This window comes from Scardinius erythrophthalmus (genome assembly GCF_964197995.2).
Source record: "Scardinius erythrophthalmus genome assembly, chromosome: 5".
Taxonomy (NCBI): Eukaryota; Metazoa; Chordata; class Actinopteri; order Cypriniformes; family Leuciscidae; genus Scardinius; species Scardinius erythrophthalmus.
In genome coordinates, this window is record NC_138225.1 from 36,844,837 (window position 1) to 36,862,338 (window position 17,502).

General features: G+C 37.3%; 1 protein-coding gene across 3 annotated transcripts in view; it reads left to right on the forward strand.

Moving 5' to 3' along the window:
• Positions 1-17,502, forward strand: part of col27a1b (collagen, type XXVII, alpha 1b) — a 114,897-nt gene that overhangs the window by 9,899 nt on the left and 87,496 nt on the right. For all 3 annotated transcript variants that reach the window (XR_014030138.1, XM_081364640.1, XM_081364641.1), the window contains exons 3-4: positions 2,836-4,109; positions 9,646-9,699. Coding sequence is in view for 2 of the 3 variants with exons in the window: in XM_081364640.1 (XP_081220766.1) it covers positions 2,836-4,109; positions 9,646-9,699 (1,328 nt within the window). In the remaining variant the exon portion in view is untranslated. The remainder of the gene's footprint in view (positions 1-2,835; positions 4,110-9,645; positions 9,700-17,502) is intronic.

A 17,502-nucleotide genomic window follows, 5' to 3' on the forward strand; every position in this document is an offset into this window, starting at 1 on the left:
AGGTCTTGATGCCCAATTCTGATTTGTTACCTTTATCCGATTATTTTGACCGTCCGTTTACACGTTCTTTCAACTGTGACCCATATCCGATTCATGTGTTTACATTTGCCATACTATCTGAAACATCGCGCATGCTTAAAGGGTTAAATTCTCTTGCACAGATGGGCGGACGCAAAATATGCTTGATGCTAGCTCTGCGATATATGCAAAGTTTGCCAAACATCACCTTGATTTTGAGGCGAAGGAGGACGAAAAGTGTCATCGTTGCACATATGCTTCAGTTATTGTGAGTGAGAGAGACTGGTCTCAGGACTGGTGGGAGCATATTGTGCTTAAAAATTGGCTTTAACGAGGAGCGGTGGGTACGAAATTTTGGTGTGTACAACAATATGTTGTGTCAACGTTTTTTCACATTCCTCTCCGACCTACCACAACACAACGTTTCGTCGGGCCATCTTTGCAGATGCACGTCGGGGTTTCTCTCGTCATTAAACCGCGGAGATGTTGCCTAATGCCTCAGAAAATCCGATCTGCCTGTTTACATTACAGTCGCATTGGCACATATCCCATTTATTTCCACATATGAATGAGGCCTGAAAGCGATCTCGAAATATTTTTTTTTTCCTGTTTACACTGTCATAGAACACATCGGATCTGTGTCACATATGAGCAAAAAATCGGAATTGGGTCACATTTCACTGACAGTGTAAACGAGGCCAAAGAGGCTTTATATAACGAGAATGGAAGATTATAGTGTCCCTATTCATTGTATATGTTTAGGACCTTCCAGAAGTACATAATTGTGAAATCTGTTTGCTCACGGGCACAGATCAGTGCCTGTGATGGGCACAGACCAGTGGTTTGTTTGAGCCAGACCAGTCACCAGCTAGACAACCTTTTACCCGTGGAACAAAAACATGTTTAAATGACCAGAATTTACAACAGCAATGTTCAAAGCAAGGAGTAAAAATGTGACGTGAGGTGCAGCCAAGTATGGTGTCCCATACTCTGTGCTCTGCATTTTACTCATCCAAGTGCACACACACAGCAGTGAGTATTGTACACACACACAACGTGAACACTCACCCAAAACAGTAGGCAGCCATTTTTGCTGCGGCGCCCAGGGAGTGATTGGGGGTTATGTGCCTTGCTCAAGGGCACCTCAATTGTGGGTAATGAGAGTGGAAGAGAGTGCGTTTAAGAAAAAAAGTGTAAGATGTAATGGCAATGCATCAATGGTTTGATGTGGCAAGATCAATTGTGTCAACTGGTCCTAAACTCGCTCACACTGGCCCTAGGTCAGTGGGTCATGCTTATCGCTGAGCCCTGCTTTAAAGAAGTTTATTTCATGCTGTTTCAGACTCCCTTACTGTGATTTGTGAGTAGAACCAGCGGCTGTTCTTCATGTGCTCTTTTGAGGTGTATCGCAGGAGTCTTGTTTTTGTTCGAGTTTTATGTCAGGATCTCATGTGATTAATGTGAAATTATTCACATCATTAATTTTCTAAATTCAGAGCAGTTGTTTTCCTGCTGTTTGTCAGGAGATGATCTGTCACCTCTTTCTGACATGCTTGATAATGAAGTGGCCATTATGTTAGTAAATCTGTTTAGATTTGCTTACAATACTACTGCAGACATAGTGCTCTCTTTCAACAATCCCGTCCAATCTGCTGATCATCATCTGGGCTTATGGGGGGGGGGGCTTTTCATTTGGAGTCCATGCGCATTATTCCATTTACATGTGCTTTTCATTTAGTGCTCATTGGGTATATTTTATAACCGCAAATGTTAAGCTGGATTTTGTTTAGTCGGGATGTGTTTGGGTTAGATTTGGTTTTGTAATGCATACACTCATTTATTTTTATTCTAAACTCATTACTGACTGTTTAGAAGTGACAGCCCTAAGATAGATGTCATTGACTGTTTCTTTTACCACTTAATGCATCATATCTACTTGCTAGCAAAGGGATCACACAAGGCATTATATTGATATTGGTTATAGCAGTTGTTTTACAGCCAAAGAAAAAAAATCTTATAGTCAATGTTATTGTCTTGATTTCCAGTAAAATTATAATTTTGCAAAAGTAGCAAAATTGTTATAAAACTTAATAGAAGTTAATTTTTCTTACCCCACTGCTTTGATAAAAATAAAATATCAAAATATCAAAAACAAATAGTGAGGCTCATGCTTATAATATTGCCAGTAAAAATATACATAAAAAGTAGGGCTTATTATCTTTTGCTTAAGTAAGTTTACCTTGTTTTTCTTTATTGGGAAACAAGACAAAAATACAGATTTAGAAGAATGGCTCTACAGTATATACTATGTACATAGTTTTTTTTTTTTTTGCCATCTTATACCCAAATCGACATATAAACTGGAATGCTTCAGGCAATGTGCTTGTGGTTTTGTAAATTTTACAAGGACGTTTGAGATGCTCTCCCACTCACTTCACTTGACCTAATTTATTGCAGACCTCTAACGATCTAATGAATTTGTAGTACAGTTGATGAATCTGTAAAACATAAGCCCACACAGTGTTATTTTTCTACTTGTAACAATATCAGTAGAGCATTTAATGGAAAACTGAAGCATTGCCCCAGATGAAACATTACCTTTGCCGCATATGTTCTACACATGCTTTTGTTAATGATATGTTCCTATAATGAGCTCAGTGTCTCAGTGTGTGAGAAACAGCTGCAAGCCTTCAGTCGACTGCGACGAGATCCATTTTGATCTAAATGTTTGTTTGTTTTTTTTGTTTTGTTTTTTGTCACAGTACATATATGTATATTAATTATTCCTGCAATTATTTGTGGTTTTCCTTTTTGTAGATGTGGACGTGCTACAAAGACTGGGATTGGTTGGGAAAAGACTGCCTGGGACACGCTCCACACCTCAAGGTGTCATCCCATTCAAATCTGGAGTCATCCTAACCCAGAGGGCGAGAATTGACATCCCAGTGAGCTCTGTCATCCCTCCATCACTGGGCTCTGCGTTCACTCTCATCCTTAGCGTATGTTCGCATCGCATAAACAATGCTTTCCTCTTCACCGTTGTGACAAAGAGGAAAAGACTGCAACTAGGGGTGCAATTCATCCCTGGGAAGATCTTAGTTTACTTGGGCCAAATGAACACTGTAAATTTTGATTATGATGTTCACAATGGCCAGTGGCACAACCTGGCTTTGGACATCCAAGCCCAAAGGGTTTCGTTATATACTTCTTGTGGGAAGACAAGTATGCATGCAGATTTGCATTTTAAAAATGAAGAAACTCTGGATCCAGAGGGCTCCTTTCGCTTGGGAAAAATGAGCCAGAACTCTGTGCAGTTTGAAGGAGCCATCTGCCAGTTTGATATTCATCCCTCTGCTAAAGCAGCTCACAATTATTGTAAGTACATTAAAAAACAGTGCAGGGAAGCTGACACTTATCGGCCTAACCTCCCTCCTCTTTTACCACTATTACCCCTGGACCTCAATATGTCTGTCACCATTCAGACCCCAAACATTGTAACAGAGATAAATGACAGACATTTTAGCTCTAAATCTTCACTAACACAAGACAAGACACACAATCATGAAACCTCACAATGCCTGAACATGTCTACTTTAATGACATCTCAGTCAGTACAAAGCACAGTGCCACCAACGATAGCCCAGCCCACATTACAACCCCCCCTACAGGTCACAGCACAAACTGCCATGGCCTCCTTTGGGAGTAGGACATCACAAATATCTCCAAAGCCAACTCAACAAAGCAACCCCAGGAAGAACCTTGCAAGGGCTACTATAAGGCCACAGATATTAAAAGAGGACAGGATGGCTGACACTGCCGGACCAACAGGCCAACAGAAGAACAAATTGGATATCCAGACCCCTGCCACAAAACACCCTAAAACTTCTAGCACATTCACGATGTCTGAGATTACAACATTAGCATCACGGAGACCTCTACAAAAGGAGACCTCCTTTTTCAGAACCAAATCCACCTCTTTTGAGCCTGTCACTCCTGCGGCCACAGATGGTTTCCAAACCTTTGACTATGAACCAACCCAATACTCCCTCTTGGCAGGGTCACCTGGACTGAAAGGAGAACCTGGACCACCGGTAGGATGTTCTTTAATATTTTTTGTAACCATGCTCTTTGTATTTTTCACATTTGTATGGATTGAAAATGGTAAAATGTTCTGCTAACATGACCTAAAAGGTCTTAATCATTATTTTCTCATTGGTGCTGAGGTATTGACAACTTGTTCATAGATTTGTTTGAAATACATGATGAGTGAGTTCATGAAAAATTAAGTAGTAGTTAAGATTCGGTTGAAGGTTTAAAAAAAAAAAAAGTATAGTATAAATAATAAACGATTGTGGTCTCAACCTGTAACTGGGTTGGTAACATATTGTAAGGTATAAAAGGTTGGGTTGATATAACTGTCCGGATATCATAATGAATAAAAAAAGTTTTCTTGCTCTCCTCAATAAGAGCAAGAAAACCTTATTTAGTAGTTTCACAATTTTTTTTTATTATATCCTACAAAAAAAACTATATTTTAACAACATTATACATATTTTAACTCCTTCACTGCTTATAAACAAAAAACTTTTGTCTTCCAAAATCAAAGTCATATAGTGTGACTCACTAATATTATAAATATTTGAACCTCTTGACTACTTACTAATATTGAAAAAACTTTTGTCTGCCAAATCTAATGAAAGTCGTGTAGTCACTAACTCAGTCATGTGGTCAAATCAACTTGCAGAAACATGCAAGAAAACATGCAAAAAACATAAAACCTATAGAGATGACCCCTGCGCACCTTATGACTGTGTGTAATAGTCAAGGTCAGTAAGCCTCTTAAAATATCCGAAAATGTTATCTTTTTTTGGCACGGTTAGTTCAGGTTGTAAAAAAAAACTTCAAGTAATTTGTCTGTCAGGCTAGCAAAATTATCCATTTATTTTACAGTAAAATGTTATTATTGCAGGATTTTCCCTGATGATTTTTACTGAAGGTGGGGACTTGCTTGTTGAAATACTCAAAGCTAAGTCAGGATACAGAACCATAACAACAAGGTCTTCAGCTTTCAACAGATCGCTAGAACTTTGTAGTCTGAAGACCATTTTCTTTCTTTTTTAAACAGTGTCTTATGGTTGCCAGATGGCTAGTGCTGCTTTGCTTATTTTGAAGAATGGTGAAATGTGAATTATTGGCTGTGGCCATGTTTTTTTTTGTGCATTGGCCTTGTCATCTGCCTCCATATGTTATATTTAACTCTTTCTTTGCCAGCTTTTTCATGACCTCTAGAATATTTTGTTGTAAATGCAATAAATCAAAAGAAAGAAGAGACTCTCTGCTTTTAATGAAAAACATCCTGTTTTATTATTGCTTAATGCAACTTATCAACACTTGAATGTGGGTAAGTTTCTTAAAAAAAATCTACATTTTCAGTCCATCAACACCAAGCTTGCACAGTCCTACTCATCGTCCTGGGTCGACATTTCATTTGGTAACGTTAGGCAGATTTGATTTCTATGCTGTTTAATGTTGACGAACGCATTATTTTACATAATGCATCTGCTTGTATAACAGTGAAAACACGGAAAGCCGGAAAATTCAATCAATGGTAGGAAACGTTGTTTCATAAATGATCGAATTTCTGTCAATCGCTGGGAAAGAGTTAAGTGCTGACTATAGTAGTATTGCATACTATACATATTGCATAGTAGTATGGATTCTTTGTCAGTTGGTTTCCAACTTCTTGAGGAGTTCAATACATAACATACCACACACTACAAAACTAGCCTACATCTTTTACCAGTTAAACAACTTCTCTGGGTGCAAAATGCTGGTTTAAGGCTGGAAAATGGTGTCATCATTGTTGCCTTTGAGTTTTTGGTGGTCTTGGTCTTAAGCCTAGTTTTTAAAATCCTTTGAAAGGGCATTACAGGCCGGTAATGTGTAATGCTTACACACTTTTTCCTTGTAGTTAAATAATGAGGTCACAAGCCAGCGGGTGAGAGGACACACACTGCAAAAAAAAAAAAAAAAAAAAACGTAATCAGCAGTTTGTCTTGTTTTCCGCTAAACATATCTAAACATCCTTGAAACTTAAAAGCAAGAAAAATTCACTTGTGCAGCAAAATTGTGTACATTATGGGACTTGTTTTCAGAGAATATATATCTTGAATTATTTATTGTTCTTTAACCTATTGTCATATCTTTTTATTATTACTTTAAAACTAAACCTTACTAAATGTACCTTTATGCTTAAACAAAACATACGTGCATATTTTTGTCAAGTAAATTTATCTAGGTTCACGAATGTTTAGATATTTGTACTGGAAAACTATACAAAAATGCTCATAAAAATATATATATTTTGTAATAGGAATAATGTCCTTTAGCTGACAACCTGAAGGAAAGTTCTTTTTTAAATAAAGGTTGCACTGTGATTGCATGAGAATGAATCAATCAATCTTGTAACAGACTGACAACTATAAGTCTTCCTGGATAAGTTTCCATTTCTTGTGCATAAGATTTTTACTACAGGCTTGTGTGGGAGCGGAACTGTGCTCTACTGAAAGTGAGCTGATATTTGCTATTAAGTCTGCCGGCCTCATCCAGCACTATTATGCAGTGTATTATGGTGCTGTATATACAGTCACAGTGAAGTTCTGAACTCTTTTCCAACAACAAACAACAACCAGATGTGCTGTTCAGTATGGCTGTCACACAGATAGCACTGTGCATTTTCGGGAGATATCCCCTTTAGCAATTACTATAAAATGTCTTGTTTCCTCCTTTTCTAATCTTTTCATTCCTTCTTGGAGGCAGAGAGAGAAAGAGAGATTGCTTTTATTCAGGAAATTTGCCACGTGGAAGAGAGAGTAGGGGGCTCAAATGGGCTCTTCTGTCTTTCTTTCTCTCTGGAAATCAGAATTACCATATTAATGTAATTCATATCAAGCAGACACTGAGCGCACAATGTCTCTTGGTCTATTATGTTTGATCTTACTCCATAGAAGCTCATTTTACTTGAGCAAGGAAGTTTATTGCATAAAAACTAAAGGCAGAGTAAATGCAGTTCATGTTTATTAAAAGTAGTTTTAAAGTTGATTTCTTGAACACATTAATAGCATACACCTTTGAATAATCTTTTATTAGTGTGTTGCTTTCAAAATGATTAGAAACAGGAAGCTTGCAATTAAACATTGTGGAGTTCTGGCAACATCGCTCAGTATGAGTATATGGGATCTTGCCAGGTCTGCAGGTGTTACGAAACATTGCCAGGAATTGTCTCGTATAATTTATTTGCAAGCAGTGATTTTCATTAGTTCAAAGTTGCCATCAGATGTGTATGCAACTTGGATTGCTGCTGACACATTTGTTACTAACACAATGCAAATTCCAAAGCAGATTGCAGGTAAATTATATAAAAATAACATTCGTTCGAATAACGTTCTTCATTGACATTGGCAGATTTTTGTGAACTTGATAGAAAGAGAATATATAATAATATAACAACTAAATGTTTTTTGGCTTAATAGGCCCTTTTCACATGACGTCACGCAACTTCTGTTTTGTGTATTCTCACCTGCGTCAGTATAGTGAAAGTGGAATACTAGCAGCACTTGAATGGATTACAACCAATATTTGTATATCTGCCACTGCCACAAATACAGTTAGAGGATGACTGCAGCCGCCTACTTTCGTCTACATTCAATGCAGATCTCAAATGAACTTACCGTTTGGTGAGGTTTGCCGCTTGAAATTGAGGAAAAAGATGAAAATGGAGCACTAAAGTCACTCTTTCTACTTCCCATAGTGACTCTTATACAGTGATTGCTGTCTTTATTGCAAATTAAGTTGGTGAGATGTATTTGTCAGCATTTGTCAAATAAAAGGATGTTTTAGGCGTTTACTAGGAACAGAAAAACTTTTCATTCAATACTTTATGTAATTCAGCACCTGTATGTTAAAGAATGAAGGTCAACATAATAGGCTTATATGCAGAGGTGTAAAGAGTACATGTAAAGCACTTGAGTAAAAGTACAAATATCTTACAGCAAAAATGACTCCGTTACAAGTTAAAGGTCACCAATTCCAAATATTCTTCGAAAAGGTCTCTTCAATATAACAAATTAACGGTTAAGTAATGAAATAGTCAAAGCCTACTTGCGCTTGATATGCAGGTTTTGGCCTCAGCACTGGCTGCATTCATGTCCTCATCTCATATATGAAGCACCTGCTATTCACAACTACCTGCTAATACTCACATTCACATAATGTATAGCCTTGTTAACTAATTTGGATGAGTAAAGAGTAAAGATATAGTACCTTCAATGCCCTGTAGATTGTGAAATCACTTCTTTTGTAGCAGAAATAAACTGCTGCAGAAAAAGTTAGGTGCCATGCTAAATGTAACGAGTAACTGCATTACTCATCTCAAATGTATTGGAGTACTTATTTAAAAATGTTGTCAAGTAGAGAGTAAAAGTTGCTAATATTTTTGATACTAATAAAATAAAAAAGTAGCCAAAAAGATACTTAAGTACAGAAACTAATTATTTACTCAAAATCTTACTCCTTATATGTAATTAAGTATGAAAGTCTACTTTCATAAAGTTTACTCTCGTGTTCTCTACATTCTCAACGAGCCAGATGCACATGAATTGCTGGATCATAATATCAGACCTGTATGTGCTCTTTTTTTATCTCCCTTGACTAAGTAAAAGGAAAACACTGACCTCTTAAATGCAAGCTCAGTTGATTCATGTGTGTAATTGATTTAAAGCTAGATGATGTACAAAATTAACAAGGGCGCCTATGACTGAAACCAGTCATTTGCCAGTAAAACGAGCCAGAAAGTGCAGCAGTATGGACTGTTTATTGAAAACAACAGCAGTCCAATTTTGATTTATTTTTCAAATAACTTCAGTTTAGACGTTTTAAAAAAAAAAAGTCCTCTCTGTTCTATGCCTGTTTTCAACCTAAAACATTTAGCAGTTTTTCTCAATCGCTTTGGCACATTTTTCGAAGCAGCCTTAACATTCTCTAAACTGTAAGTTCAGTTGTCACAACCGTTTGCTGCTGGAACAATAGAACTCTATGGCATCTCTGCAAAACTTTGTAACTCACCCAAAACATTTAATTCATGTTTCAAAACCTAGTTATTGTGTCAGTAAATTGGCCAATGCCACCAAAATAAAAAGTCTTGGTCACCATGTGAGCCACACTGCTCAAAATGTTTAGATGCTTTTTCACCATGAAAATATTTTTTATATCCCCATTTCATGTTTTTTTGTTTTTGTTTTCTACTTTTTTGTTGACTCTAACTGCTTTCTATTCTGTACACGAATATCAGTTTTGTCTGTGTAAATACAGAGAGTAGGTAAAAATTTACTTGGAAAAGTCAACAATGTAGTACACGAAAATAAAATGAACTTTTGTATTTTTACAGTAGGCTACATTTATATTTGCAGCAATGTGTTACGTCAACTAAAAATTCTCAGTTGCTTGTCACTGCCTCCATCCAATAGGGTGATTACTGCCTTGTTTGAGGGTTCATTTAATGTCAGCAGGTAGATATTTAACACTAAATGACCCTTTTTGTCACGATTTCCCTCCCTCCTTCTCTTTCAGGGACCTCCAGGACCTCCTGGCAATCCAGGATTACCAGGAAAGAGAGGGCCAAGGGTAAGCCTGTTAAAATCCTTCACTTATTTTCTCATGTCTCTGTTGCCTAGCCCAAGCATAGGATATCTATATGTTTTTACTTCATCCAAGTCAACCTAATATTTCCCTGCATGTTACATTAAGTAATTTTGTTTGCCAAAGTTGCATTAAAAGGTAATGAAATTGGCGTTTGGCGTGACTCACACTGGCAGTTTCACCATCGGCCACACTACCATGCTCCAGTTTCAATCACACTCTAATTGTTACTCAAGGACACTGGAACAACATGTTCTTTTTGTCAGGTGTTAGAAGGGGTAACAACATTGTAAAGTAAATTAGCATTTTAGAAATGCATCTGATTTAAATATTGCAAACATATTATGCCTAACTATGCCATTCATTATTGAGGTGGGGCGGTGGGGAGGGAGTCTTTGAACTGAGGTGCGTTCTTTTATTTATGGTCGAGGAAGGCTAGTTCCAATTAAACCCCAATTCACCATATGTTTGTATAAAACCAAGATCAACTTTGCATTTCCAATGGCCTGCCCTGCACTCAAAAATAGATTTTTGCTGCTTGTTCAATTTCCATGTAAATTTTTATTGTGAGTATACACAAAAATAATACACATTTAACAGAATCGATTGATGTATGAAACTCCAATGGAAAATCAAAGTCAACCGAGTATTTATGAGTTTCTTTTACACTGCTAAAAAAAAAACGAGCTGGTATCGCCGGCGATACCGCCGACCTCAGGGGGTTAAAAAAAAGTTATTTCCATATTTCTTGTTGCATATATTTAAATGTATTTAAAATCTTTAATGAAATTATTAGTTCACATTACAATACATTTTTGTTGTTGTTGTTAAGGCTTGATTTTATTTTGTGAAAAAGTTTTCCTCAATTTATTTAATCTCATTGAAGTCTTTCTTTGTTACAAACTGATAGTTTGTCATCAGGGTAAGTACCTTGTAGAAATTACTTTTTGCTCAGTAAGATTGTAATCAAGAGTGGAAGAAAGAGTGAGACAATGAGATATCAGTTAGTCAGTGATTCAAAGAGACTTCTCTTGGTGGAAGTCTAGATGTTTTGTGTGTGAGATACCTGCCCTGGCCTATGAGATTGCCCTTTAGAGAGGCCCCTGAGGGCTAGACTGTGGGAAACCAATGTTGAGCTAAAGAAAGGGCTCTTTGTAGCAGTCTTATTAAAGGCATTTAAAGCCTCACTGGTGCTCACCGGCTCTAAAGCTCTCCAGAGTGGCTGGGATCCTACACCACCAGTCAGTGCCTTAAGGTATTAAGAATATTTCACGTAACTCCTGATATATATAAAAAAAATCGCTGATATTTATTTTGTAATAATAAAGTTTTTTTCATTTCTGTAATGTTTGTTATTTGTCAGTTTTCATTCATAGCAATTCATATGCATGATACAATTTGTTACATGGGAAAAGACATTCAGCTTTGGTTACAGAAGTGCAAGCCAAAATTCGCTGCATTTAGACCATCAAAGATTAAAGGGTCATGGACACATCAGAGCAAACTGGGCATTGCAATGCAGCGAGCTACAATGGACGCTTCAATACTATACAGCATCATCATGCACCAATTTGTAATATTTACTTTCATGTGTCCGGTGTAAGAGGCCTCAAACATTTTTTAAAAATGCGACCGGTGCCATATGTTAGATGGGCTTATTATTAGCAAAATGCTTGCATTCGGTCTACATAGTGTTAGCCTCAGTTGCTTACCGTAAAACTTCAAATAATAGCCGAGTCCCAAATAGACGCCTGTCTCTTTTACACGCCTGGTGTGGCTACAGGTTTGGATAAATAAAGGCCGGTCTCAAATAGAGGCCCGGTCTGTTTTTTAGTTTCGGGTTGTATTTAATCTTCTAAAACCCGTCAGATCGTCTGTTTAAGCCAGTTCTATGGAGCAGATAACGCACGCAAGAGAGCCCTGCGCATCTGGGCGGGAGCTGTTAGCGCAAGCAAGGCAGGCAGAGTTAGCGGAGGCCGGAGAGGGTGAAGTGGAGGAGAGCGACGAGGAGGAGGAATTCGCCAATGAACTTGTAGTTGAGGATTGCGGTGATGATGATAGTGATGAATATAGGGTCCTTTTTTATCACATGATTGCAGTTGTTTTACAGGGTAGCCTTCATTCTTTCTTGTTGATGTGTTTCTGGCAACTAGTTCATAGGCTCGATGGATATTACCGGTAACTTGTATTGTTCAGCCCAAGGCTGTCACATCGTTTCGTTTTTTAATGCTGCCAATAATCTAAAGGGGGTCGCACACCGTACGAGAAGTGCAGCGCCACATCGCGTCTATGACAACTCGAGGTATCGCAAACCAGATGCGCACTTTGTCAGTTTATGGCCAGCAATATAGTTTTGTTTAAGGATATTATGGAATTAAGATCATGTCTGTTCTATGTTATGATTGTACTGTACAATTAAATACAATCGTTGCTTAGTCTGCAGTGTGAATTCACTTTACCTCAGAGTGTCCGTTAACTGAATGAATTGAGAATATCACCTGATAATCTGATAACATCAGCAATTTTCATTCAAGCAGCTGATTTCTGTAAATAAATGTAAAACTGAATGTATATTGCAGCACAGGGTGAAGTCAGTATATACATTAACGACGATTTGAGACAATGTACACTAGAGAATAGAGAATAATGTGTTCGAATTTTAAAGACGTGGCGCTGCGCTTCTCGTCTGGTGTGCGACCCCCTTTAGACATACGGAAATATAGCTAATTCTGACATTATCTGATTAGTTAAACACAAACACAGATATGGTAACCTCCTACTGTCATGCTAATCTCAACAGTTAATTAAAGGCCTGTCTCATATAGACACCTGTCTCAAATACAAGCCGATGCAGTTAGGCGATTTGGGAAAATAAAAGCCCGGGCTATTATTTTAAGTTTTACAGTATTCATAACACTTAGCAACACATTGTAGACTTGGAATTAAGCCTTTTTCCCCTTTATTATTTGATTCACGGAACCGGACACCAGTTATCTTGCCAAGAAAAATCTTTATTCGTCAGCGTAGGAGAGAAACTTGAGAATATGTTGTATTTGTGCCAGGTCTATGTGTTCCCGTTTTCTCTGCTGTAGTACAGTAAGATTGAGCTTATATACACCACTGAGAGACTTTCAACTTCCTTGTAAGGTAGAAAAACATGTTGCTTGTGTTTAAAAATGGAATGTATACCTCATGCTTACACATGGTATAATCCACTATCCATATTAAGAAACTATCCACGGTGTATACATTTGTAGCAGATAGCAGACCAAAGGAAAATATGATAGAAAAACAAAATAAACAAATAACTCCAACCCATGTTATGTCCCTGCATACTATGTGTCATTTAACGTATATGTGTAAGCATTTAAAATAAACCCCAATCATCTAAGAAAATAAAAACTATTAACTCTTCCACCAGTGCCTCGACTCGTTAAGTGCTTAACTCCTCGAGTTCCTGACCAAAACAACAAACTAAAATAAACGTTGATGTTAAAGGATCCTATCCTTTGGGGTTGAAAATCAGTAAGCGGGTGTTCATTGTTTGGGAGGTTATGTTTTGTATGTAGTGTAGTAGGTGTAAAATATCCCATTTCACTCTGTATGTCCCATTCTCGGTTCTATCCATTTGGTTAGTATTAACCATTTTTACAGGTTTGGTACTCTTCCTTCTAGTAACACATATGATGAGTTGTATTGCTAACAGAAACACAAAAACTCCTACCATAGTCAAAACTATCCATTCCGACCATGATAGATTTCCTGGAATTTGTGTTAATTTTCTCTCAGACACCAATTTAGCTACGATAACATGACCCATTGCTTGAATTCCCTCCTCTTGAGCTGCTTTAACACTCTTTTTAACTATTCTAACCATTTCACAGAGTTCATAATTCCTTTCTTCTACTAATTTATTACTCCACCATTGTGACTCTAACTGCATCAATTGAACATGTGGAACATGAATTCCACCCAAGTGAAGAGGGTAGAGAATCTCAAGGCAAAATGGATCAGAAGGAATTGGACACAACTTCCCTCTGTATATCATATTTTCAATTATTCCATCATGTAATATATACCACTGTGCTTCTGACACCTGCCATGCACCTGTGGCTTGATCTAAAATAACTACTTCCCAAACTGCAGAACCATTAAGAGATAGACTAAACATTGTAGAGCATGAGCAAATTACCCACTCATGTTCCTCAACACAACAGCCTGTGGTAGAAATCATTGGTGTTTCACCCTCAGCCCAATGTCCATTCCTTCCTAATCTAATTACTGAATTTCCTTGTCTAAAACCTATTGATTGGAATCACCTAACTGTCATAATATTGCACTTCCCATATTGAGGCTATATCATAGTCAAAGGTAATGTTCCAGAACCTGACAACAAATTTTCATTAATGGCGATTTTAACTAATGGGACATGTTTAGCAGTAGTCAAATTAAGTTGATTACCGAAAACCAATAACAAAGATTCCACTATTCGCTCAGGAACTTGACCCATTCGAATAACTTGAATATCCTCAACCATTTGATCCTTTAAATACTAAGCTAAAAATAAACACGCCGCACAATGCGTCTCAAAATCAGACGATTGTGTTTATGCATCTGCCAATTCCTTGGCAGCTGCTGACCCACTGCTAAAATATGTAGAGAACATTGAAGAGCCTTAGTGAGTCCTTTCCCAGTCATTGTTCCCACCCACTGAGTGTACTCACTTAGTTGATTAATTTGAGCAGTATTACTAATTGAATTGACAGAACCAAATACCCCCGCTATGTCTCCCCATATACTTCGAGGTTTATGATTTTGACTATTCAGAGGATCTCTAGAGGCATAATATTTAACTTCTTTTTCCAACCAACTCCTTATACCACAATAACACTGATCAAAAACAGTAAGAAGGGATTTCAGGTTATTATTAATGCTTTGTCGCTCCATGTGGGCTTCATTTATCAAGGTTTGGTTTCTTTTGCTAACAAAATACCATGAGCTGGTGCAATAGTTATATTTGGGCATGTTTTAGCTTTGTTTGTCTTTTCCGCAGAAAGATAAAAACACCTTCCAATATCCCCAGTTTCTAGCTCAGTCTCACAATATTTATTCTCATCTTCTGAATGCCATACTCGTAATTTCCCTTCAATCTTGTTGTTCCTGAGGAAGTATCCCTCAGAAACCCTTAACATGGCAACAGTTTGCGATAAATACACCCTTGGGCCAATGAGTCCCATATTGTAAGCATGTGAGTACGATTTAAAATGAAATTAATTTCCACATTAGTAGACATTATGAGGTCTAACCCCACAGCTTCACATTGTTCTTTTGAACAAGCACTACCAGAATACCCCCCATCTTTCACAGGCCAAATTACTCTGCTTTTGTAACATTGATGGTAATAGTTACATCCACCATAGATGTCCTCACGATATATATCAAGGTCTTTATCATTAGGTGGCACCAAATCCCATAATCCCCATATGATTCCATAGATTCCTGAAATGGAAGCAGAGAAATAATTAAGCATCACTTTTTTCTTCCCAATCTTAAGCTAATGGATGAACAGTGCTCTATCAGGCCAAAAGCCGTCATTATCATATGGTTATTCACTAAGCAAGGTATAACTTATGACCAATGATACCATCTATCTGTTCCTACACCCTCCCCTTTAACCCTTTGAGGTCTGAGCTGTTTTCTGGGCCCTGGAGGTGTTCTGACATGCTCTGACATTTCTGGTTATTTCTGTTACTTGTGACATTTTCATGGCTAAAGTCTAATTACACTGTATTCAGCACAAACTCTGCTACAATAATATATCAACACAAACTCTGCTACAATAATATATCAACAGCATGTATGTAAAAGTTTGTAGTTTTGAGATAATGACATTTATGCGTGGTTTGTGAAAATACAAAAAAAAATTCTCACTGAAATAAGGCCATGAAACCCATACTGATTATTTCTTCACAAGACTTTTGAAAATTGTATGACGTAGCCTAGAATATTTGCTGCAAAACTATGTGAAAATCACCCTGACTGCTCATTCAGAGAAGACAATATATCGATTTAAAAATGTTACGACATGTTCTGTGTTAGAAAGCCTTATGCGGGAGGTGTGATCACCTCATTAATATGTAAGTTTTTCTCACCTGAGAAAGACAAAGAACCTCCCCAACGGCCCTATTAGGAGCTATCCTAATATAGCTCCTAATAGCCCTGTCATTCTGAGCAACCTTGCACAAAACTGTAAATGAGGAGATTTAAAAAAAGAATGGCTTTTAAATTGTTTGGATTTATTTACAACACAACATAACCCAAAGATACACAACAAATGCCAAAAAAAAAACACTTCAAAGACAGACCTTTGTGCCATTCCTAAAAACATTGTACATACCTTTAATTTCCAAGGTGTTTGATTTTCACTTTACCATGTTCATGTTCCAGAGACTCATGTGAATGTTGAAGTCGGCAGGACTCAGTGGCATCTGGGCCCTGAAAAAAAAGTGAACATACTGATATCAAGAGAAAGGCTTGCACGATTTTGGAAATAAATATTAGATTTTTCTGGTTAAAATTGCTTTTTAAAGTTCACAAAATACACACACACACACACACACACACAAATGTTTCCAACAATATATAATATAATGAACACAAGATTTGTTGTGCCTTGTAGGCATAGGCTATGCGCAGTGCTGGGTAAAATAATAATAACAATAGATAGCAGTATAAATCTTCCAAAATATTTCAGTAACAACCAAGCTAGAGAAAAATATATTGATTATCATGTTACTTCAAATGTTTCCATTCATTATGATGATATGAAATGAGATAATAGTAAAAACATGAAGCCGTTTGGTGCGTTTTGCTTTTCAAATTTTCAAATGATACATTCAAACGCGATCGCGCTGCAAAATCTGATATATTCAAACGCGATCGCGCTCAAATATAAAACATTATGGTTACCATACATATCTACGTTTGACCAGATATCCACAAACACAGTAGGCTTAACAGTAAACACGGGTCTAAATATTATAATATTCCCCATATATCTAGCAACAGTTCAACTGCAATGTGACATTTATGCAACAATAACAAACTAATATGTAAAAATTCTTACCTTAAATCTTTCTTGTCTTTAAATCGCGTTCTTCTTCTTCTGAGGTAGCCTAAATCCAATGTAAGCTCAGGCGCGTCTTTAAAACACAGTAAGGAGTAAGTTACGAAGTCTCTGCTTCTTTGTTTTGAGGTGATGAGGGCGTTTACAGGTCTGCGTTTCTCCGCATGGATCATTTGCATGTCAATCGCTCGTGCGCTCGTAGGCGTGTTCAAATTAAATTTAATGAGGACGCGTTTGAGAAACTGTACATGCCGCTGCTTTCGCTGCTTTCGCTGCAAACACTTGTATCAGTTGAGTCCATGCGACGAACAACCGTATAAGTCCAGAAAAAAAAAATTGATGTATTTTATACATCTTATGTATACATTTATGTGCTTCTCTAGCTGCTGCATCTACTGCCGTGTTTCCTTGACTTTGTTTGGATTTGTCAGATTGATGTGATTTTACTTTGATCACAGCTGGCATGCTGTAATCAAGCAACGAATTATGGAAGCATGTTGTATTTTGCTCCCACTGCTAGTGATAAGTCCACGTCTTTTCCACAGAGCCAGGTAGTCATGGACCACCCCAAAAGCACGACTATCTGTATAGATGTTGACTTAATCTCCTTCCGATAGTTCAAAAGCTTCTGTAAGTGTTATGAGCTCAGCTACTTGCGCTGA